The sequence below is a fragment of the Galeopterus variegatus genome, unplaced genomic scaffold (genome assembly GCF_000696425.1).
Source record: "Galeopterus variegatus unplaced genomic scaffold, G_variegatus-3.0.2 Scaffold231, whole genome shotgun sequence".
Lineage (NCBI taxonomy): Eukaryota > Metazoa > Chordata > Mammalia > Dermoptera > Cynocephalidae > Galeopterus > Galeopterus variegatus.
Window position 1 is genome coordinate 312,886 of NW_007726342.1, and position 25,452 is coordinate 338,337.

Sequence of the window (25,452 nt, forward strand, 5' to 3'; positions counted from 1 at the left end):
AGAGACCGGTCCGCTCACTGGTTGAGCGCGGTGTGGGCGCGACACTGAGGGTTGCGATCCCGTTGCCAGTTGCGGTACGGGTGTGACGCCGAGGGTTGCGATCCCGTTACCGGTCACGAAAAAAAAAAAGACAAAAAGGAAAAAAATTTAAAAAAAAACCTTCCAAAATATACTCAGACACCGAGGGTTGCGATCCCGTTACCGGTCACGAAAAAAAAAAGACAAAAAGGAAAAAAATTAAAAAATAAAAAAAAAACCTTCCAAAATATACTCATATTCTGTCTGATTGACACCACACTAGCAAAAATTCCAGAATATTTTAGGCCTGTGCAGAAGACAAGGCAGACTTATGGATAGGAATTTGGACCGGTAAAATTCCCAGGTCAGGAACTCCCCGAATTTCTTTCCTATCTACAAGTTTGGTGTTTAAAAGACATTGAGAGCCTGTTGGAACATTCTTTATATTCTTGTTTACCTTCAGCAACTTCAGGGATCAAATTGAAAAATTTATGAGGAAATGAGTAGTCTCATACCTCAAGCTGTGCCGAAAATTAATGTCCTTCTCCCTACATCTTTTTTCTATGCTGTAAAAATTTCTAATGTGCTAAAAGGCATAACAAATAATATGATAAAACTGCCACGAAACCATCACCCAGCTGAAGAAATAAAACATTACAAATGCAGTTCAAGTGCACTGCATGACCTGCAACATACTCTCTCTCCCCAGAGATGTCCACAACCCTGAATTTTCATATGCATTTCATTATAGTTTTAATACATGTGTATGTTGCTTATATGAAATGTAGCAGTATAGCTTTCTGTTTTTAAACTTTATATAAATATAAGCAGTACCACTCTATACAAGCATATTTCAAAAAGTTCATGGAAACATGGAATTAAAAGATAATGTGAATCTTCCCATGAACTTTTTGAAGACCCCTCATGTAGCACATAGAATACAGCTTTTTTCTTCATTATGATTTTGAATCATCAGTGTCGATACCTATAGCTCATTTATTCTCACTGCTGTATAGTATGCATTATATGAATATAAAACAATTTATATATATTCTTCTCCCATCACTTGGTATTGTCCAGTTTTCTTTTTAACTTTTGCTAGTCTGATAGGTGTGAGATGGTATCTCTTTGTAGTTTACTTGTCAGTTGAGCATTTTTTCATGTTTATTGCCCCGTCAGGTTTGCCCTTGTGTGAAATTGCCTATTTATATCCTCTGCTCATATTTCTGTTGGGTTGTCTTTTGCTTATTGATTTGAAAGAGCTGCTTATTCTAAATATTACTTCTCTGTTGAGTATATAGATTGCAAATGTTTTCTCCCACCTGAGAGCTTCCTTTTCTACTTTTTCTTGGTGTCGCTGACTGAACAAAAGATGTTTTTGTTAATTTGATGTAGATGAATTTATCAATATTTTCCTATATGATTTGTGCTTTCTGTTTCTTTTGGGAAATCTCCATCCTAAAGTCATAAAACACACTCTTACATTTCCTACTGAAAGTTTTCAGGTTTTGCTTTTTACATTGAGAAATTGATTTTTGCATATGTTTTAAGTAAAGACCCATTTTTTATTTTATTCATATGAACAATCAATTGTCCTAGTGCTGTTTATTGAATAATCCACTGTTAAGTATCAGGTTTCCGTAAATGCAGGATTTATTTCTCCATTCTCGCCTTTCTTTCATTGCTCTGTTTATCTTGACTTTAATATCACACTGTCTTGATCACTGTGCTGTATTCTGATATCCTCACTTCAGGTGTGAGTTGCATTTATACCTTATTCTCCCACATTAATATGGATATCCTTGGGTCTTTGATCTTCCACAGCTTGTAGAAGCACCTTGTTAAACCATGAAAAGTCCTGATAAGAGTGTTAATGAAATTGCTTGAATTTATACATTAATTTGGAACAAATTAACATCTTTTTTTACATCAGTTACTCCTGTTCGTGAATATGGCATATTTTTCTCCCTTTAGTCATATTTAATGATTCTCAATAATGTTTTATAATTTTGGGTGGGGTTTTTTGTAGTATTGTACATTTTTTGTTAGATTTATTTGTTGGTGTGTTATTTATAAAGCAATTGAAAATACTGCATTTTTCTAATTATGTTTTCTAACCAATTGTTGCTGGTGCTTAGAAATGCAATTGATTTTTGTATACTTGTCTTATATTTAACCATCTTGCTTAACTCTTTTGTTAAGTTCAATAATATGTCTATGTGTTCTTTTGGGTGTCTATGAGGACAATCATCATCTGTGAAAAATGACAATTTTTTTTCTTCTTTTTAATTCTTATATATTTATTTCTGCTCTTTGTCCACTGGTCAGTACCTCCAGAACACTGTTAAAAGTAGGAGCATTGATAGCTGGCTCCTTTGTGTCATTCCTGATTATAAAGAAAATGATTCTAACATTTCACCATTAAGTATACTATTTGCTCATGATGTATACTATTTGTTAGTTGATGCCTTTATTAGGTTAAGAAGGTTCCTATCTATTCCCGATTTTCAAAGTTTTTACCATCTCTATATCATTAGGTTTAGATAATGACTTTAGTAACAAAAGAATTTGGAGTGACTCTCTCAGTTGATACATAGTTTCCTTCCATAAAGCCTGGAAACCTGTCGAGGATGTGAAATGTAAACCCTTGAGGAGTCATAATTTTTCCCAAGTGTCACACTTCTCAGTTTCTAATAGTATCCTTTTAGCTTCCACATCCTCAGCATCCTATTTATCAGTGGAAAGAATCAGGGAGAGGTGAAGAGCATTGAGTTCATTTAACCCATGGCCATATTCCAAAAAAGATCCTAAGTAATGTGAAGACTGGCTAGGACATTGTGTTTCATCTCTGACTCATTGGGGGAGATGATGCCAGCCACGTGGCCAATCTGAACTTTGCTTTCCTCTTGATAAAATTGCATTCCCATTGCAGCCAAGTTGATGTGTGCACTCTCTGTCTCTCTCTCTCTCTATGTGTGTGTATATATGTATAATTTATTTTATATATGTGTGTGTGTGTGTATATATATGTATATTCTAACTTCACCATTATGAAAATTGCTACAGTGGACATCTGTATTCATAAAATTTGTCAAAAGAATGAGTCCCTGAGATGGTTTTAATTTTTAAGTAATTTTTGAATAAGTAATGTAATCAAATGGTTCAAAATTCAGAAAGTGCAAAAGTTATATGTGAAAAGAATTTCTCCTATCAGTTCCTTTCCACAGAAACAATTAATGTTACCTGTTTGTTGTATATCGTTCCAAAGATACTCTGTGCATATACAGACCAATATTTGCTTATATATATTCGGTCCTCAGTATCTGCAGGGTATTGGTTGCAAGACCCCCCATGGGTACCAAACTGCAAGGATGCTCAGGTCCCTTACAGTCAGCCCTCCATACCCACAAGTTCTTCATCTGCAGATTCACCAAATCCATGGTTGATTGAATCTGTGGATGTGGAGCCCCATGGATACAGAGAGGCAACTGTACATGTTCATTTTTTGGTCCTCTTTTTACCCAAATAGTAGTATAGAGAAACAGGATTTGACAATCCCACTGATAATTGAGTTTGCAGGCATTTTAAAGATGGAAGTATGGTTTTTGAAATGTTTGTGCAAATAGTGAGTGTCAGCTATAATTAACTTCCACAGTAGACCTCCCTCTATATATTGTTTGATTTCTTGCTTTTTTCACTTAATTTTTGTGAACATTTTAAAGCTACTGAAATATAGGCATCATTCCATATATTAAACTTGCCCCCAAGATATATAAAACTCAGAACCAGGGGCCGGCCCGTGGCTCACTCGGGAGAGTGTGGTGCTAATAACACCAAGGCCATGGGTTCGGATCCCGTATAGGGATGGCCGGTTAGCTCACGGGGCCGGCCCGTGGCTCACTCGGGAGAGTGTGGTGCTAATAACACCAAGGCCATGGGTTCAGATCCCGTATAGGGATGGCCGGTTAGCTCAAGCTCACTGGGTGAGCGTGGTGCTGACAACACCAAGTCAAGGGTTAAGATCCCCTTACCAGTCATCTTTTAGAAAAACAAACAAACAAACAAACAAACAAACAAACTCAGAACCAAAAAGTACATGGAGAAATGGATATAGTCATTTTTGGAGGACACAATTTGGCAATATTTATTAAGAGTCATAAAAATGTCCACATTCAAAAGTTCTACATCTTTCAATTGTAGGTATCAAAAGTATCCAAACAGAATTGATTTAAGCCTGGCTGTGGATAACTTAAATGTACCTGCCTACTATGCAGGCATCAGAGCCAGCCCTTCTGAGCAGGCCCTGGACAGGCTGAGCTCCCGGGCACCTGCCTGGGAAACACTGTGAAGCTCAGTGGTTTTCCAGATCTCCTCTAGTTTTAAGTTAGTGAGTGATATACGTCAGCTGTGCGTTGCCCCCTTTCTATTATGTAGCTACTCAAAGCATTCTGCTGCAGAATCTGCTCTCATCCACTTTATTGGAATCGTGAGACTAAAACTAGATAACAAAAATTTAAAGTAATGGTTTCTCTTCTGATAAAGATGTTATTTCTGATTCTCCATGCAACCTTTAAAAGGAATTCTCTGGCCATATTATTAAATGTAAATTCTTGTTGGCAAGTTATGAAATCATGCCAGTGTGGCTTTTAGAACTTGGAATTAACACATTGTTTTGTTGCCACCTATTAGGCTTAATTTCAGATATAAATGGCTTAGTATCTTCTTTCAGATTTCAGTTGACAGCTAGAAATGGAGACCCTTAAAATGTGCCAAGGCGTGAAGAATTGTAAGCACAGTCCAAACCTGGAGGGCTCTTGAACGTTCTGACCATTTCCTTTTACCTCCCTGTTGTGAAAGTAATTTTCTTGATTAAATCCTCGAATTCAAAAGTTCTCATTTGACAACTACTTCATTTTTAAAAGGTAGACGTTTCCATGGCTAGAGAAATTTATCTCCTAACTTATCTCTGCCAATTTTTAGGGAACAATGTATTTTTTTCTTCCATTATACTCAGAGTTCTTTTCAAAAGTTAACCAAAAAGTTCCCTTTCAACAGAAGTTGTTGTATGATCGCCACATTAGCAGCAGTACATTTCTTAGTACTTTTAAAAATGAGAAATCACACCTTGTATAACCCATCTGTAATCTAGTTGCAGGAGTAAAAATGTTTGTGTGTGTATGAGATTATTAGACTCCAAATATACTTCTCTAAATGAAGGTGAAGACCTACGTGACTTAGAGTAGAATTAATTATATAAAAATCTGAACTACCTGAGGAAATGAAAATAAAGGTAGAAAAGTTTTCCTTTGAGAAAAAGGTTGAGAAGAACTGGCCAGCCGCCATGCAGACGCTTGCCTGGGCTGTTTCTCATTCAGAAGGTCCCTCCCCCTTGCCTGGCCTCCCCTCCCCCAGAGTCTAATCAAAGGATTAGCCTACAGGTTTGGAAACAGCAGCAGCTTGAGTTGAAGGCTTTTCCCCCACCCCGTTCTTGTGTTTAAATGCAGGAATTAGAGAAGTCTTTGGCCAACTGGACTCAGAACTTGAAAGAACTTCAGACTATGAAGGCAGACGTAACCCAGCACATTCTTGTGGAAGACGTGATGGTTTTGAAGGAGCAAACGGAACACTTGCACAGACAATGGGAGGACCTCTGCTTAAGAGTAAGTCAGTGAACTGCAGGGCACGGCTGTTTGGGAGTCGATTGAAAGTCTCCAAGGCCTGACAAAGCAGAAGGGAGCTTGATTGCATGGAACCAGCAGTCACTTTTCAGTGGGACCCCTGGCCAGCCGCTGTTCGCTTAGAAGGCAGCAACATGGTTTCACAGATTTGACCCTTTTGTTTCTCTAGCACTAAATGCTGGAACTTTGCACGCTTTTAATGAGCTTCGTGAAAAAATCACTTTAAGTGGGGACAAAAATTGCAGTTGTGAGCAGATATATGGCTCTGCTGTCTGGCTGGCGTGGATGACAAGTACTAATGAGTATATTAGAATCAGGACTCGGCCTCACTGCAGTATCTCTTCTGGGCCTAACAGCAGGACTCAGTGTGCGGGCAGGCGGGGGCATCTTACAAGAGAACTCCACATTCACGTGCATGCTGATGTTTACTTCAGGTAGTTGGCTTCTCAAACTCTCATAAAGAAATAATCAACTGCTATACTTCGTATCTCAGCTGATCACTTCTATTTATTAAGATAGGATTGTGGTTAGAGTATTATACCGTGTAAGTTTGTGACAGGGTTGGGATGGAATTAAAGGGTTCAAATAGATCTTCGTTTTAAGAACCTATGATTCTAAGGATAATAAATTCCTTAATCTCATTTTTGTGAATTAAGACGAAATGGATTTAAAAAGTTGAAATTCAGACACTTTTGACTGCATTTTAATAAAGTAAAAACACTTTTTCTCTCTTGATTTTAGGATTTAATATTCAAAGTGTACCCCCATTTTAAATGTTCTTTTAGAATTTTTATTCAAATTTTATGTAAAAGAAAATGTTTAGAATATGTGAAAATTATCTTAAAAGTTAAGGTAGACACAAAGACTAGGGCCCAGATGTTCCTAATTTTTGCCATTATGAAATCAGTCTGAATGACGCTATGCAAAATGCCAGGATTTTTAAAAGCTAAGATAAACAGATGCCCAGAGTAATGGAAACACAAAACTTGTTTTTTTAGGGATAGTTTTTCAAGCCTTTTTAACACATTTGTCTGGGTAGAATGTACAAGAGTCTGGTATTTTTGCCTTACTTTGAAAAGAGCAGAAGGTTTTTTTGTACATAGTAGGAAAATCTCGGGAATTCAACCTTGGTTTCCCCATCAATTAAGTGGGGTGTTAAAATTTTACCAAACTCTTAGCTACATCCTTTCAGCTGTAAGATTTTAAAGACCTGGGAATACTTTTGTACATTTAGTAAGGCTGATTTGCATTATTTAAATTTATATTTATTTACATAATAAATTTTAACCCTATAAGGGTCCGGAGGACCCTTTGTTGTCATCAGGTTAGAGGTTGCTTGTACATAAAGGAGCACTGGGTATTTTGGAGTCACCCTGCTTGCTGCAGACAAGTTTTGGGTGACATTTCTGTGGTTTCTATCCAAAAGCCTCAGTTCATAATGGGAAGGTGGGTTAAATGAGTGATGTGCATTGGTTTTCTGTTTTATTTTTTGCTTTATTTTGAAGCATAAAACTAGAGCATTTAAGGAACTTTAATTTTCCTAGCCCATTCGCATTGCAAATGTTTGATTTATATTGTAATCTGGATTATAGTTTTAAAATTAAATAAGCAGAACATTGGCCTTATGTAGGTATAAGGACTTGATCAATTTTTAAAAGGGAGAGGATTTGGGTCATAAAGTTATAAATTAGCATGTAGGAAGCAGTTCAAAGATGAAACAGATAAAAAAATTTTTGTGATACTACATATATTCATCTCATCTTTCCTGTTTCTAATTTTTTAATACAACCTGATAGTAATGGGTATGTATTTGGTAAAATTCAATCCTTTTAGTCAGGTACAGTCTTTACTTTGTTACTTTTTATGGCATTTATCAAAGGTGTAAAGAGCGTCTATTGACATTAAACCCTAGGTTTTTAAGAGACAAAAACATAGGAATTTAAGCTACTGGTTAAAATGAATGAAATTCATAGTCCTTTTGATGGGGGGAGGCAAGGGAGTGCTTTCCTTCCTGGCTACCCTCGGTGCCAAGTGCATTTTCATTCACAGGTGGCTATACGCAAACAGGAGATTGAAGACAGACTCAACTCATGGATCGTGTTCAATGAAAAAAATAAAGAGCTGTGTGCGTGGCTGGTGCAGATGGAAAACAAAGTTCTACAGACAGCAGATATTAGTATTGAAGAAATGATTGAGAAGTTACAGAAGGTGAGCCGGGATGCCCGGAGGATGCTGTTCTGACTACCATAGAATACTCTGCCTTCCTTACTCCCAGACTCAAAGAGGTATAACGTGACAAGTGTGTTTCCAGTAACATCTTAGAAACAGGAAGCGACTTTCTCACTATGAAAAGTTGGAAGAGAGAAGATTCCAGAGAGGTGGGAAGTATGAGACCATTCTAGGCAGGCGTGGTACTAAGGAGAGTTGCTTTCTGTTGGTTAGGAAATCTGGCCGGGGAAGGAGCTCACACCTCCTTCAGCATCAGTTCATGCCGCAAGTGAGTTGCCATTACTCTAGTTGTTTTGTTAAGGAGCTCCCCTTGCCAGAGGGGAGAGGCCAACAGCAAAGAGGCTCAGAATTTTGAAACGGGCACTAATCTCCATGCAGAAAGGTAATGAGAGCATCTTATTGCAATCACCCAAAACGCCACTCAGTCAAACCTTGGGAAAAACGTACTGGTATTAGGCCAATTTAGTTATGCTAACTTCTTCTCGGCTCCCAAGTGGGCTAGATTAGAAGAAATCTTTGAGGGGAAACAGAGGAGCTGTTGGATTAAGAAGGTAGCTACTGCCTTACATGTCTCACATTTGCCTGGTGGGCACTGCCTGGCTTTTAGCTACTCACTGAAGAGTTGCATTAGCAGATATGAGAATTTTTTAATTTTTAAAAAAAAATATCAAGAGGCAGCTGTGTGTCTGTGGCTGGAGAAGAAATGAATTTTTGGTGATAATTCAGGCTTTGTGTTTTGGTCCCTTTGCCAGGACTGCATGGAAGAAATAAACTTGTTCAGTGAAGACAAGTTACGGTTAAAGCAAATGGGTGACCAGCTGGTCAAGGCCAGCAACAAGGCAAGATCAGTGGAGATTGATGACAAGCTCAACAAGGTTAATGACCGCTGGCAACATCTTTTTGACGTCATTGGCTCAAGGTAAGAAATGGCCTGAATACGATTCTTCCTCCCAGGGTACAGTGTATATTTCACAGGTCTTGTAAACTGAGCCCCACCTTCCTCGAAGGCAGTCCAGCAGTTCTATAAATTTACAGATTGAAACGTTTGGTGAAAATTCTTATTTCAACACTGTAGGAAAATTGTATTTTAGTGTGGCCCACTTTTTTTTTTTTTTTGTTTTTTGTTTTTTTTTTTTTTTCCTTTTGGCAGCTGGCCGTTAGGGTATCCAAACCCAACACTGCACTCTAACCAACTGAGCTAACCAGCCGACCCCCTAGTAGTTTTTGTTTTTTTTTTTTTTTCCTTTTGGCAGCTGGCCGTTAGGGTATCCAAACCCAACACTGCACTCTAACCAACTGAGCTAACCAGCCGACCCCCTAGTAGTTTTTGTTTTTTTTTTTTTTGTCTTTTGTCTTTTTTTTTCCGTGTCCGGCAACGGATCGCAACCCTCAGTGTTGCCCCCAGACCGGACCAGGGACCGGCAACGGGATCGCAAGCCTCGGTGTTGCTCCCGCGCCTCGCTCAGCCAGTGAGCGGGAACCGGTCTGCATATGGGATCCGAACCCTCGGACGGGAGCGCTGCCGCGCTTCCCAAGCGGTGCACTATCCAGTGCGCCACCGGGCCGGCCCACTTTGATTTCTTTTCTTTTTTTTTTTCCTTTTGGCAGCTGGCCGTTAGGGTATCCAAACCCAACACTGCACTCTAACCAACTGAGCTAACCAGCCGACCCCCTAGTAGTTTTTGTTTTTTTTTTTTTTAGCTAAAATTTCTTATGAATTAGATTTGTTTTAAATGAAAGTTGGAACTTATTTTGAAAAGGGGTCCTTGACTTAGAATTATTTAGAACTTCTGACTCGGCTTTAGCATTTGCATGTCCCCAGATGAAATCATGCCTGCTGTTCCTGCCCCAGTGTGGCCAAGCAGTGTGGCCTGCTCTCTAGAGGCTGGTCTGGGGCCCTTGACTGCCTCCACCACAGGGGCTTAGCACACTCGAGGCAGGGATCCTCAGTAAGCATTTGTGCCCAGTGTGCCACACCCCCGATGGCGTCTTGTCCATTGGAGAATATAGCTTTGATTTGTGGTCAGAGCCTTGTCCTAAGGTTTGCCTTGGGCACAGGTGTGACCACAAATCAAAGCTATTTTCTCCAGTGCGATCTTAGCAGAAATAGAGCTTGTAATTTTATCTCCCCTCACAAAGTAATAATATGATGATAATGAAGTGTTTTTCAGCTGCAACCTCAGTACAGAGAACAGTCACTCGGCCTTGGGGCCACTTACGCAACTTAGTGTTTCCACGGACCCAGCCAGTCTTTTACATAACATTATGCTCAGATGTTTTGAACATACACGATTTAGAACATACAGGAGGACCTGCAAGGTGAATGAAGAATTGGGCAGTAGTGAAAATAAAAAACTCTTAATCATTTGGCATATCCTTTATCTCATTGTTTACTGGAAACCATAAATGAACCTAATTCGGTCAGCAAAGGCACCCAACTAAGTGCTGTGAGAATTACAGGCAGGAAGTAAGCTGAGTCAGTTACATTCGTGGGAGCGGATATCTGAGCAGCTGTAAGCCAAGGTGTTTGAGAGCTCAGATCACATCTTCCTGGGAGCGTAGGGGTAGGGTTAGGAAAAGTCTTACAGAAGGGCTGCATTCCCAGATGGTCCTGAATGTGAGGGGGTTGGAGTTCTTGACAGTTCCTGGTGGCAGACAGGGAGACACAGGTTGTGAGCAGACAGGAACAGGGGTGGAGCAGCACCAAAGCCATTCAGCAAATAACAAGAAGCCCCTTTGGCCCCAGGGTAGGAAATGGAGCTAGAAAAATAGGCTGGCGCTAAAAGACTTTAAATCTCAGCTAAAGACTTGGCCTCCTGGATAAAGTCTGAGTCATTCATGGTTTTTTAGCAGTGCAGGGGCTGCTGAAGACAAAAATGAGGATGATTTGGCTGGCAGCATAGGCTGGGCTGAATTCGACTTCTCTCCACAGCCAGCTGAAGAAAACATCTACAGAAATCCATGGCGGTAACCTAAGGGTTAAGAGCACAGGTTTTGAACCATTCCTGATTTTACAACTTACTATGGAAACTTGAGTACATGATTTAACTTTTCTAAGCCTCAGTTTCCAAATCTGCAAAATGTGTCTGACAGCACTGCTTACAGCCGAGGCTGCCTGCCATCCACAGAGAGAATGAATGATGTGTTTCACAGGTTTGGTGCAGGACCAGCACAGCACATAGGAACCAACGTTTATGGAGTGATTATTTTCATGGTTTTTTCCTATGAAGATACTAAGATTAAGTAGCACGTTTGTTGAGAAGAGAATTCCCTTGGCTCTGTCCAGTAATGAGAGGTCTCTCCTCCATGAAGCCAGTGCTTTAACTGTCTCGTTCCCAAGGCTTAGAATGGTGCTTCAGATATTTGTTGAAATGAATGCATGTTCCAGTGCATAAGAATAAGATCATTTCCATCGGGTAAATTGTGTCTTTGTTGTCATCATCTTTGTGTCCTAAGTCATTTTGGGCACCCAGCACTAGTTGAGGTTACGATGCCATCCTGCCTGTTTATGGATCATTCAGGGGCAAGGTCTAACTTCTCCTTCCTGAAGAGCAGAGTGACAGTCCCTTCCTAATCACTCGTGCTCTGGTTGTGTCACTTTGGACTTTAACAGGCTGTTTTCTTTCTTCTCTGCTTCTTTGGCTGCCTGTCCTCAGCCAATGCCTTGGTGGGAAAGAGATAAAATAACAGGTAACATTTTACTGGTCTTTTTGGAAAGAGCAATTGGCAAAATAAGGAGTTGAAATAATAGCAGATGTACTGGCTACCAGCTGTATTTGTAACAATATGCTTTTTGTGTATGATTTCACTTAGACATCATTGTAATTCTGAAAGGCAGATGCCATTATCCCATTTACAGATAAGGAAACTGAGGACTGAAGTTAAATAATTTGCCCATGGTTACATAGCCAGCACATGATGCAACTAGGATTTCAACTCGGGTAGTGTGTTGCCTCCCTGCTACCCCAGACCCTTCTAGTTTGAAACACTGGAATGAGCAGAATATATTGAGAGACTAGTCCTTCAACACTGAGGGATTTGGGAGGGAGTAACTTACCTTACAGCAAGGGCCAGGCTCAGGCAGCCGGCTGGGAGTCTAAGGAGCTCTGGCCGAGTTTACCCTTCAGGGGAATCCGTGGGTTGAAGCAGGAAGTAGACAACCTCGGTAGAATCATCAGTTCCTCATCTGACCCCTGACGCTGACTTCACCCTTGGCCTTGTACAAAGGCCAAGCAGGGCAGGGAAGGGTTTGGGGTGTGCACAGAGTGCAGACTTCACACTCGAGCGGTGCCCACAAGCACTTGCCCCGAGGGGTACACTGATGGCTGCATTTGCCCACAGCATTCTGGGCCCATTTAGCCTTTTTCCATCTGCTCACAGTACTCTGTGGCTGCACCCCTGTGGCAGGGAGACAACATCCCTTGTTAAAAATAAGATTTGGAAGGAGATCCTACAGAGACTTCAAGGTTTTAACTTCAAGCCTTTCACTTCAAGGTTTTTTGTTGTTGTTGTTGTTTTTGACAGCTGGCCTGAATGGGGATCTGAACCCTTGACCTTGGTGTTACAACACCAAGCTAGCTCTAACCAACTGAGATAACAGGCCCCCTAACTTCAAGGTTTTGAATGGTGTTCAAAACTGTAAGTCTCAATAAACTAGATGTAATTCACTGGGGAAAACATTTTAAAAACCTGTTATTTTGGGTTCATCCTCAGCAAAATAGAGGCAGATTTCAAAAGACTTGATAAAATATTGAGGACACAGGGTTCCTTAAAAACACATGAAATTTCTGATCATTTCAGACTCCTTTCTGGGGTGGAAGGGAAGGAAACCAACGTTTATTTTTAAGTACCAGGCTTCTTCCCACACATGTGAAAAAGTTCACAGAAAGATTTATACTATCTTTTAATTCCATTTTTCCACAAATTTTTCGAGGTACCCACGTATATTATATTTGTTTTAATTGAAGCAACACTGCCCAGTCATTTTACAGCAAGGGAAGCTGCACCTTGGTGAGGACCTTAGCCAAGGACAGTGACAGTTCTGTGCAGGGCAATCGGGAGCCAAGGTCAGACTGTCCCACTGCAGCGCACATAGAAAGAGCATCTGGCCTTGTGAGACCTTGGCTTTTAAAAGTAGCATATTGGAATTTTTCTAAAACCTAGTACTCCATGTAGAATTTACTGTTTAATCTAGAGCAGTGATTCTCAAACTTAGACATGCATTAGAAACCCCTTGGGGGCTCAAGAAAGCATGGATTGCTGGTCCCTGCTCCCAGGGCTTCTGATTCCACAGGCCTGAGTGGGTGCTGGGGTATCGCGAATGGGCTGGCTTGGGGTCACATTTCGCTCACGCTGGTGCAGTGGTTCTCAGCAGAGTGAAGTAACATGGTGCTTCACCAAGAGTCAAAACTCCTGGACCTGTCACTGAAGTCTTACGGCCTCAGTTTCCTTGTTAAAAACTGTGCATGAGCCCTGCCCCCTTCCTGCCTCCCTCCCAGGGTGGCTGTGAGGACCAAGATGCTGGATGAGAAAGCACCAGGACAACTGTGGGTCCCTCCACACACCTGCACCGGTAGCTTCTGACTCAGTTCAGTGTGGCTATATGGGAGGAAGAAAAAGGGGCTTAAGCCCAAACCACTGGTTTTTCTCTACTTGTGAAGTGTTCTTTAGCTTTTATAAAATCCTTAAAGCAAAGAACCTGAAGGATACATCTCCTGAAATAACCTTATCCTAGGGGGGTAGGGGAGCCTACGTCACATTCATGTGAGATTACATAGGCCCCCGTCTGGGCATTAAAATTCACATAACTTTTGATCTCCATCAAAGTTGCTGGGGGAGCTTTTAGCAGTTCTTGTGGCCTTCTGGTAGCTTCTTATATTTGTGACCATTAAACTCTTATTAAACATGCTAGTAATTTCATCAATAGAGGCCATTTAAAGCACTATATATTTTTTGGTGAATGGTGTAATTTTCTAGAACCCAATCTGATTTGATGACAAGAAATATTAATTATATGTACTATGCTCATTTGGCAGTTTAAATAAAGTTTAAAGAGTTAAACTTTTTTTTTAATTGTAGCGAGCAGCTCCTCCTCGTCCTCATGTTTTCTTAGATAATATTTTTGGAAAGTGGCTCAGCAAAACCTGAATGCAGGAGAAATGACAAAATTACAGAAGTAGTTTTTCAGAACTACCAATATGCATGATCCTCTGTTTTGCAGGAAGCTGGGTTACCTGGAAACAGTTCAGGTACAAAATGTTGGGTGATAGAGCGAAAGATCAAGGTTAACTTGCTTCAGCCAGCACAGACCAAGGCTCTGAAACAAGGGTCCTTGCATACCATCCCTCAGTGGGACTGATGCCAGAGAAGGACTCAACCTGCCACATAATCTCATCTGTGGGTGTCTACCCTGTTTTAAAGAACCTAGTGGTTGAACTCCTTAAAAATTCATATACTTTTGTTTCCCAGCACCCCCTCTCCATTTCGTTAATCAAACCTTGGCTGTGTCTTTAGTGAGTCACCCCGGCTGGTTGTTCATCTTGGCAGAGCCTCTTCAAAGACCTGGGTTGAGGATGGGGGCTCTGTAGAAAGACCTTTTCTAGCAGCACGTGTGAAAGATCTGATGAAAGCTTTCAGTGCCTGAAACGGATGCAGTTAAGTGGGAAAATAGACCCCCAGAATGTTTACCTTGGTTATCTCTTCGCGTTGGGATCATTGTTGACTTTAATTTTCATTTTTGCTTATCTGTATTTTCTAAATGTGCATTATGGAAAAAGGAACATAGCAGCTTTGTTCCCTTAAGTGAAAATGTCAAGAATGTTGTTACCTTTCTCCTGAATTTCTCTCTGATGGTAGCACCACTAACAGACTTGACATCCTTAAGTCAATGTTATGAAGGAGGGACTCAGTCATAGCACCATATGACCTCAAAAACTGGTCCCTTCCTTTTTAAACTAAATTACTTTCTTGCTGTCAGAACTATCAGGTCTGTGAAAAGACAATTTTTAAACTAAGCATAATTTTCACATTTTACCTACCAGCGTAAAAAGCCCACCTACTTTATAAGGTAGCAATTAAAATGTTTAAATTCAGAAGTTAGCACCATGGCAACCATGTGCTGAGATTGTTTTTCCAGCCATTGCAGAGTGGGCAGGGAGATGTGTGCCTTTTTAAACTGATAAAACTTTTCATTGCTCTCCTTTTATCTGTATTTTCTCAAGGTTATTTTGGAAGACCAAACAATGCTGCTGGTCATAAAGTTGACTTGCTCTGGTCTTAGCCAGTTGCCTGATCCAGTGGGACTAGAAGGATTTGGAGATTCTTTTAGCATAGAGAAAGCCAGGTATGAGGTCTGGCTCCCCACATCCACTGTCGTTCCTCTCAGTCTGATCTTTCTACCTGCGGAACAGTGGTTGCTGCACCGGGCCCTGCAGAAATGCCTTCCTGAGGGTCAGGGAGCTCCCCCAAGGGCCTCATGTCCAGCATCAGGCAGGTCCACTGTGCTGTCTCAGGGGTTCATACTTAACAGGTTGCAGGAATAGCCAAGCATGTAGGTATGAATGGGTCAGGTGCTGCATTTTGGGAGAACAGTTGCCAAATCTGCACAAGAATTCCACTGGTCTAGAATGTGTTTGTGGTGTCTCAAGGTGGAGATATAACAATCACTAAATGTTGGGCTTTAGGGATCCGTGAGAGATGATTGATACCATCAAGTCTCACAGGTTGGGAGCGAGCCCAAGAAGGGGCTGGACACTCAGGACCCCTTAGGAAACCAAGGCTAGGGATAAGGGGAAAAGTACAAAATGTCTTCCTCTGCAAAGGTCTTAAATTCCATTTATACTGCATGACAAAATTGTTCTACACAAAGCTGATGGACTAACTGAGCTCTCTGCCCCTCCTAAACCAGGATGCACAGGACTCAAAGGGCAGGGCAGAAAACTCCCGTGGGAAATTCCTTCCTTAGGAGGACGAGAGGAAGGCATTCCTATTGGACTCAGGGGCTTCAGATGTCACCATTTCTTTTAAACCTGAAACAGGAATTTAACATGAGGAGGACAGATATCCTCTTTGGGGGGCCGGCCCGGTGGCACACTGCTACAGTGCGCCGCTTGGGAGCGCGGCGGCGCTCCCGCCGAGGGTTCGGATCCCACATACAGACCGGCTGCTCATTGGCTGAGCGAGGTGCGGGCGCAGCGCCGAGGGTTGCAATCCTGTTGCCGGTCCCGGTCCGGTACGGGTGCGACACTGAGGGTTGCGATCCGTTGCCGGTCACGAAAAAGACAAAAAGGAAAAAAAAAAAAAAAGAAATCCTCTTTGGCATGCCCCAAATCTTTCTTCCCTTGGTTTATAGCACTTCATAAATAACCCATACCCAAGATAACACTGTGACTTTCTTCTCCCAGCATTGCAATCCTGTAGCGTCAGAACAAAGACAGTGTGTGTGCGAGGAGAAAGCTGGAGACATTTGTTTGTTGAAAGGGAGAAAACTGAGATTAAAACTTGCAGTAGCAGAGAAGAAGGTGTCTTCCTTTGCTACTGACACTGCTCCGAGCCTGCGAGCCGCCGTGCCCACAGGAGCCTTGGGGAGGGCCGTGTCCGCCTCTGTGCAAGATGCTGAACCAGTGAATGAAGAGGGCACGCCGGGCGGGGGGAGGGGCTGCTCGGCCCTGGGAGGTGCAGGTGCAGCCGGGAGCTTGGAGCTTTCGCTTAAACAGAAGGAATGATTTTTTCCCATAAACAGTAAGTGCCATTTCAGCCGTCAGCTCTGCATAGGGCCGAGGCGGCGGCTGTCTCTGTGTGTCTTGCTCTCTGGCTGTCTCATTCTGGTTACAATAGCAATCACCGATTAGATGGTGGCTGTGGTGTGTGTGTGCTCAGCCGTCGGGGGATGGGTTCTTTCCCAGCGTCAGCGTGCGTGTGGTGTCTGCAGCTTGCAGGGCAAGAGACGTGATTGTGCTGTGCTGAAAATGGAAGCCTCCGGCGACAAAATGCTTCAAAGAGGCGATTAGCTCAAACGTGTATTGTAATGTCCATGCCCCCAAATTAGGGCTTCAAGAACTGGGAGTAATTGATTATTTTACCATCAAAATGTTTAGTCATTCAAAAAGATACAGTCATACAGGATTTATATAGTGTTTTTAGCACCTGACAGCTATTTGTTTTTTTGAGTACAAATTCAGATACTTTGACCATCTCAGTTTTCCTTAGTATTTTTTAAGTTATGCTGTACACATTGGCATAGGAATCTTTTTAACTTATACTGATCTAGAGCTTTTATAATGTAATGGTAGATCCCTTAGCATGTAGAGAATAGGACTGAGAGGTGAATTATTCCATATGCATGAATTTGATATTTAAAGCCTCTGTCATGCATTGTAAGACTTAGCTTTTAGCATGCAGAACTAACCAGCTTGATTTTAGCATGTAGAACTAACCAGCTTGATTTTGTTTGCTCTGGAAGGAAAACAGTGTTCATCAGTGTTATATTTGATCCATAACTACTTAAGATAAAAGAAAATTTTTATTCACTTTGATTCTTTCTGCATTTCTACCCATAATCCCTGCAAAAGAACTCTTCTGATTTATAGCCTCTCTTAGGCATAAGTATTATTTTGTTTGGTTTCATAGAAAAATGTTTTAGTTCTGTTCAGACCTTCAAATAAGGAGTCTATACAGGTGGGAAACTTCCCCTTTGCACCTAAAAATGTTATGGTTCTGATCCTCAGAACTGGAGTTCAACTCAGGAAATCATGCTTATTTTTTCTGGAGAAATATTATATGTGAGAAGTGTTAGTCCAGAGCAGCTGGGTCGAAACGTAGGCAAGTGCAGAGATGGAACCACGTAAACAAACTGCTTAAGTGATTGATGTCATGGAGCTTTGTGGTTGCTTTACTCTGCCAATGGTCTGGTTTCTGAATAGATTTCCTTGTTTCATAATATTAACTCAAGATTTAAATTTTTCCAAGAGTAGTTTTAGCGAGGTCTAACATGGAGGTCAGTTGCCTGGGTGGGCAAACAACTTCCTGAACTGGGAGAAGGTGGTCATTCGATTAGTGTCTGTCCAGAACAGAACAACACAAACTCAAAAATGCATCTGATGTTTCCTAGAGTAAGTTGTAACATGGTTATCTGAGGGGCAACATTTATATTCCCATGCAACTTGGGGCATCCCGCCTTCAGGCAGAGGTTGGGACATACAAATGGGTTAAGTCATGACTGGATGAATGTTTAGTTTAGTTTTGTTGTTGATGTTGCTGTTTTTGATGGCTGGCTGGTATGGGGAACCGAACCCTTGATCTTGGTGTTAGAAGGCTGCGCTCTAACCAGCTGAGCTAACCAGCCAGCCCATGTTTTGTAGTTTTTTTGGCAACCTTCGTTCCCTCCCGCCTTCCCTTCCTCTTTAGTTTGCCCTAAGTGTATGTCTGATTTGTGTGCACGTTCATCAGTCATACTTCACTTGCCTAGTATGGAACCAGGGTGAGAGTGCAGGTGGCCCGTGGTATAGCAGCACATTGTTTTGTGGTAAGAGGGCTCCAAGGTGTTTTGGTCTTTACTTCAATCCTTTAAAATATAACATGGCCACCTCTTCAATAAAACAGACAAATTACACAAATTGGAAGGTATGAGTGAACATTTACTCATTCAATAGCTTTTGATCACCTCCTATGTTGTATTGTAGTGTTACATCTAAGTTAGGCGATGAGCTCTTTGGGGATAAGACCTATCTTGCAGTTATCTTTGAATCCTCAGATTTGCACAGGACCCGAGACAAAGCAAATGGTTAAATATTGAAAGAAAATCATGGAGGGGAAACATGGGCAACATATCTAAGCCTTTTGGCCTCCTCCATGGGCACTGGCTAAGAGTCCCAAAATGCAGCACCCAGTGGACTGGCTCCCAACCTCCCCCTGCCCCCACTCTCCAATGTATCCTGGAGCCATGAGTCCAGACTTCTGATTATGCAATGAAAACCATCCTGTACCTGCAATCAATATGTGCACATTAGTGTATTTAGTTTTTTTTTTTGTCTTTTGTCTTTTTGTTCCGTGTCCGGCAATGGATCGCAACCCTCAGTGTTGCCCCCGTACCGGACCAGGGACCGGCAACGGGATTGCAAACCTCGGTGTTGCTCCCACGCCTCGCTCAGCCAGTGAGCGGGAGCCGGTCTGTATGTGGGATCCGAACCCTCGGGCGGCAGCACCGCCGCGCCTCCTAAGCGGCGCACTATCCAGTGCGCCACTGGGCCGGCCCCAGACTTCTGATTATGCAATGAAAACCATCCTGTACCTGCAATCAATATGTGCACATTAGTGTATTTAGGTTTATGTGAGAGAACAGCAGCTCTGGATCAGACTGCCCAGGTTGGAATCCTGCAAACTCGGATGAGTTTTGTTCCATCTCTGTGCCTCAGTTTCCTCATCTATCGAATGGGGATAATAGCAGCAGCCATCTCATAGCATCATTGTGAGGATTAAATGAGTTGCTAGCACATGAAGCACAACAGGTCTGGCATATGTAGATGTTAGCATGCTCTTTAGATGTTCCACTTTTTATAAAGTATTAATTATAAAGCATATACAATGTAGAAATTTAAAAGAATGGGTTAGCAATAGAAAGCCTAATATTTTATTTCCTTACCCCATTGGTTTGTCTTGAGCACCCCTTGTGGATACCACATTCCTAGGGAAACCAGCAATTTATTCCTCCACCCTCTACAGACTCCCCCTGTGCTTACTGCACACCTAGCCCCCGGAGTTAACAGAATTCAAGACCACCACATCCCTGTTTTTGCACCCAGGTTATTTTGTTTGTTCTCTTTTAAAACCATGCATGCCAGCCCTGTCCTTTTTAAAATAGGAAAGCAGCCGGTTTCTTATGGTGGAATAGGGTCAGGTGCTGGATGCAGGCAGTGGGGGGGGCTGTCGTTCTGGGAGGAGGGAGCGGGAGAGGGCAGGAGAACGATGCAGAGGTCACTGGGCCAAGGGCTTCTCCCCACCCATGGGAAGCTCTCATGGCCGGGTCTCTTCCGCAGCCTGAGCCTTCCAGGAGGGCAACCTCTCGCAAACTGCATGGGAGATTCCTTGTTCCATGGTGCCTGAGCTACCTGGCTGCCCTGGCAGTTGTCTGGGATATTCTCTGTGGTTCCTGGGTAGTCAGGGCAGCAATATACTGGGGTGAGGAGGGTGTACCTCAAAAGACAGGGGAACGAGGAAGGAATCTAGGTTACAACTGTATCCAGGCCTGGCTCTGTATTCTGTTACTTCCTTTTTAATAAATCATCTTGTGGCTTTGAAGGGAACTTCTCCTTGTGGTGTTTGCAGTAAGATTATAATTTGGAACATACACCGCCTTGAAACTCATCATGATCATAGTTACTGGGCGTTTGTCTGTGAGACATCGTGCCAGATGCTTTTCATGTGTCATATCTCATTCCGTCTTCTCAACCACCCAGTGAAGGAGGCACTGCTGTTAACACCATTTTACAGATGGGGATTCAAACCCAGACCCTGACCACAAAGCCTGTGTGTTCTCTTCACCACCCGACCACACGGCCTCCTTCCCAGCCTGCCCACCTCATGGTGCTGTCAAGAATGAAACACTTATGAGGGAACTTTGTGAGTCCAGTGCCGTGTAGAGAAGGCATTAATGTAGCATCGTGTAACCCGTCAGCATAACAAGAGCTTGTAATATTGAGCACTGACTATATGCCGGTAGTTGTACGTACATTATCTTGTTTTGGTCTCACCACCACCTGCAGAGAGGATGAGTTTACAGATAATGAGGAAACTGGGGGTCAGAAGGTTAGGAACCTTCTAGGGATGCACAGCTTGAAGTAGTAGCAAGGGACCTAGACCCAGGTCTGCTCACCTCCACAGCTCTGGCCCTGACCCCACCCAGATGCTGCTTCCTCCCTGAAGCTTGAGACCCCAGAGGCCTACTACAGACGAGGGGGCTTAGGTAGAAGGATTTTCCCTAAATCATAAAAGTAGCTTGTAGTAGAGATGGAACTGGAAGTCAGTCTCCGGGGCTGCCACGGTCTATCATAAAATACAAAAAATCACACACACACACCCCTGTGGTCTACTTAAATCATAACTTGTAGTGGAAGTGTTTATTCACATTTATTCATTCAACAAACATGTGTCAGTACCTCCTGCCCACCGGGCAGTGTGGGAGATGCTGTGCATGCAGGGGAAGCAACCCCAATGCAGCCTGGCCACCATGTCTGTCCCAACGGGCACACAGTGTCTGAGATGCGGACTTGGCACCGTGAGGGCACTAGGCAAGAGGGACCAGGTCCTGCAGGGGCACGTGGGGAAGGGGCGCCTGACTCGTCTCCGTGAGCTGTGGGTGGAAACTCCAGAAGGAAAGAGGAGCCACTTTGCAAAATGCAGGGTTAGGGCACAGTGGCCATTGATTGCTTGTGATACTTAAAAGATCGGGATTAATCCCATTTGTCAGGGTAGCGTGAGGACTGTTGAAGGATTGTGAGCAAGGATCAGACTGCCTTCTGGCTCCACACTTGCCTACTTCAGCAGGGCAGGAGGGCAAGGAGGTGGGTAGTGGGCTGTTCCGGAAGGGGCGCCTGACTCGTCTCCGTGAGCTGTGGGTGGAAACTCCAGAAGGAAAGAGGAGCCGCTTTGCAAAATGCAGGGTTAGGGCACAGTGGCCATTGATTGCTTGTGATACTTAAAAGATCGGGATTAATCCCATTTGTCAGGGTAGCGTGAGGACTTTTGAAGGATTGTGAGCAAGGATCAGACTGCCTTCTGGCTCCACACTTGCCTACTTCAGCAGGGCAGGAGGGCAAGGAGGCGGGTAGTGGGCTGTTCCATCAAGTGAGGGATGATGTTGGTGTGGGGTGCAGGTGTTTGCTGCAAGTTAGGGTCAGTGCCCCGATTTGCCTTCCCAGTGCTATCAGCCATGGGCTGCAGTTCTGCTGGCACCTTCCAACATGAGTATTGATAATGGGATCTTTCTATTGTGGCCATTAACTAAAAATCCCACAGATTACCAGGACGTTCATGAAAGCAATTTATGGAAGCATTTTCAGTTTCTAGACAAAAAATGATGTTTTCCCTCAGCATCTGCATCACTACTGCTCCTTGACAGCTTGTTGACAAACCAGTGAGTTCACCAAGTTACACTGGTGCCACAAGTTCTTTCAGGTCTGCTCCACGTGAAGCCGGCTGGATGGGCATTAAGGTGCACTGACAAGGTAGATGGCGTTAGAACTGTGCTCATGTTCAAATCCTTTGCCCCCTCCCTCTCTGACATGCCCATAATGTACCCACATTGGGTTAGTTTGATGGGTACAGCACCCTCAACCCCTCCTACTGAAGTGGTAGAGTTTGTCACGTGTTCTGTGCTGGCTCAAAGAGGTGGGTCCCTTGAGAGGCATCTAGGTCCAGACACCACCAAGTGAACCAGGCGTGTGACATCTTTAATTTGTCAGGCTAGATCACTGGCTGCTGCAATCTTGGGTAGATCCAAGACAGAAACTGGACAGAAGTCAGGAACAGGAGTGATAGGACTTCCATATTTGCATGGATGGATTAACTAGAGTCCATTTGAAAATCAGCCGAGTCAACAGTTCTGCAAATTGTCCCATATTCTGTGAAAACTCATATCTGGTGATGTGAGAGTTGTTCCTGCTGTAAAATCAAAGCAGTGTGGATTCCTTTTTACCGTCCAGTGCCCTTACTGGCCCATTCTTCTCATCACTAAATGTTGGGTTTTTGTTTTCCATCTCTTTTTTTCCCTGCAACTACATTTAGGGTGAAGAAGCTGAAGGAGACGTTTGCTTTTATTCAGCAGTTAGACAAAAACATGAGCAACCTGCGCACCTGGTTGGCTCGAATTGAGTCTGAGCTTTCTAAGCCTGTTGTTTATGACGTCTGCGATGATCAGGAGATCCAGAAGAGGCTCGCCGAGCAGCAGGTGGGCGCTCAGAAATGAGCTCTCGTAAGACACAGGTGTCTACGACGTGTGCTAACTTTGATCTTTGTTGTGCTTTAATATAGTCTTGGAAGGCAATGAATTGAAAGAAAAATAACTTTTCTAACCAAGGAAAACTTTCATGGGGTCTACTGTGTGTGTCTGTTAGAGCTTCCAAAAAGAAAAAATTAAAACCAGGAAAGGTATAATAAGGAACATGCTTGAACCAGTAGCTTAGGAGGCCTCCCAAGAGCTGCAGTGCTCTGTGCGTTTTTGTTATGCCTTTTGTTATGCATGCTCTGAGCCAGCCCTGGAAATTCTGCAGTTTGAAAATCTCTGCACTAACCTGGCAGGTGTATTTTGACATCACTGGTTTATGGAATCCACTTTCCTGCCTTCCATGGGTTCATGGTTACATGCCCATTCTCATGTGCATTGCCCGAGTTTGTCTGTTTTTTAAAAAAACAGGTAAGTTTATCTTATTTTTCCTGTAGTTTTTGTTCACTTCTGTTTTCCTCAGAGCTGTGGGTGAATTCTTTTCCGACCATATAAACAGTATGATTCTCAGATTCGCATCTGTTTTCCTCACGTTAGACCTCCAACACCTCATCCTCACTGCATATCACAGGTGCTCAGAGACAGAGTTGGGGGCTGAGACTTTTTCACCAGATTCAAGGCCAGAAGTCTGCTAGACCCTTTAATGATAAATTCGCTTGAATTCAAGTCCGTCTTTTTAATTGTAACAAGTGACATTTCATGCTACCATAAATAGAGCTAAATATTTGATTTTGCTCTTGACCTTTTAAAGTGCTATTACAATTACTGTTTAAATGATGCCTATTCTCTGGCTTTCAAACTGGTGTGATTTAGTAATGCTACAAATTAAAAATACTGGTTTTTCCTCTTAGCCTCAGAAATTTAAGTGTGTCTTTTTCGTTGAGGTCACCTAGATTCTGTCTTTGCTTTGTGGAGAAAAGAATATTGATATAAGTATCCATGGACATTGCAGAGATTTTAATGCCCTTCTCAGTGGAGTCATAGCTACTGAACATTATCGGCTTTCCTTACAAGTTTGATCCACTAAGATGAATTTCTTTGAATAGTCTCTTAATGGACAAGGCCTTGTAAAGAATGATTTACCCTCAGGGGTGAGTTTTTTCAAGTAAATAGTGTGGAAGCCAGCAATATCTTTCCTCTTACAGAATGGCTGGCTATATTTGGCAGGGGCTGGTAATTGTGTTAACTTTTTATAAATCTGAAGTGTGACAAAACATTAAATTGCAGGGAATTTATTCTCCAAAACATACAATTTGGAACAACTGCCATTCTCTTGGCCTTGTCTGTTCCCGTACTGAAGTGGTACATTAATATGGCGCTCCCGCCGCGGGTTCGGATCCTATATAGGGATGACCGGTCCGCTCACAGTGCTCACTGGCTGAGCACAGTGCTCACTGGCTGAGCGCAGTGCGGACGGTCTCAAAAAGGACAAAAAATATATATATATCAATCTGGTTGATTCGAAACTTCCTTCTTTATACAATTCAGCATCATCATACTGGAATTCTTATCCCTTGGTGACCAAAAGAAATTATGGAGTTGGCATCAGGATTACCATTCCTGTAAAGAAGTTAGACGCTGTATTAGTTTTCTATTGCTATTATAACAAATTACTACACACTTAGCAGTTTAAAAACACATTTATCAGCTTGTACTTCTGGAGTTAGGAAGCGGATATTGGGTCTCACTGGGCTAAGGTCAGGGTGTCAGCAGGGCTGCGTTCCTTCTGGAGGCTCTAGGGGAGAATTTGTTTCTTTGCCCTTTCTGGTTTCTAGCGGCCACCCTCATTTCTCGCCTCATGCCCCTTCCTGCTCCACAGCTGTCCACACTGCATCCGTCCGTGCCTTTCTCCCATAGCCATGTTTCCCTCTGTCTGACCCTCTTCTTCTGCTTCCCTTGGGATTACATTGGGCTCACCCAGATAATCCAGGATAATCTCCGTATTTTAAGGTCAGCTGATTAGCAAACTTAGTTCTCCTTTGCCATGTAACCTAACATATTCACAGGCTCTGGGATTAAGATCTGGACATCTTTGGGGGTGTCATTATTCTGCCTATCACAGATGGTCTCAGGAAACTTTGTGTGTTTCTTAAAAAGAATGAGTAACTGTGTGTTTATTATACTAAGCCCAGACCTTAAATAGTTCATCCAGAAGACTGAAAACAGAAATCTGTCACACAAAAGAATTATGTATGGGTCATTTTTAAAAATCGTACCTATGTTTCCTTTTTAAATTAAATATAATAATTGCTTGATTGCTTCAAAAATAAGACGTAAGAACTTGGAATCACCTAGTATTGCTTTCTGCAAAAGCCCTCAGCCCCCAAAAGTGGTCAAGAACCATGGTGTCCCTGGATCCTCATTGTAATGTCCTTGGGAACCTGGTGGGGGATGGGGTAAACCCCATAAGAGTTCTTTTTGTTTCTCCTTTCTTATGTAGAACTCTTTTAAGTATAAGGTAATAAGGGATATATTCCTGTATTATCCTATGGAATATATCATCTACAAAATGCAAAGGAAGTGGTGGCAACA

At 42.5% G+C, this 25,452-nt stretch overlaps 2 protein-coding genes across 2 annotated transcripts in view; one reads left to right on the forward strand and one right to left on the reverse strand.

The window, feature by feature from the left end:
* Positions 1-25,452, forward strand: part of SYNE2 (spectrin repeat containing, nuclear envelope 2) — a 269,055-nt gene that overhangs the window by 225,331 nt on the left and 18,272 nt on the right. Inside the window, exons 94-97 of the mRNA XM_008566257.1 lie at positions 5,523-5,678; positions 7,746-7,904; positions 8,678-8,844; positions 22,704-22,866. Of these exons, the coding sequence (XP_008564479.1) occupies positions 5,523-5,678; positions 7,746-7,904; positions 8,678-8,844; positions 22,704-22,866 (645 nt within the window). The remainder of the gene's footprint in view (positions 1-5,522; positions 5,679-7,745; positions 7,905-8,677; positions 8,845-22,703; positions 22,867-25,452) is intronic.
* The window catches only part of ESR2 (estrogen receptor 2 (ER beta)), an 84,177-nt gene continuing 83,077 nt past the window's right edge, over positions 24,353-25,452 (reverse strand). The window contains exon 9 of the mRNA XM_008566247.1: positions 24,353-24,480. The gene's annotated coding sequence lies outside the window, so the exon portion shown is untranslated. The remainder of the gene's footprint in view (positions 24,481-25,452) is intronic.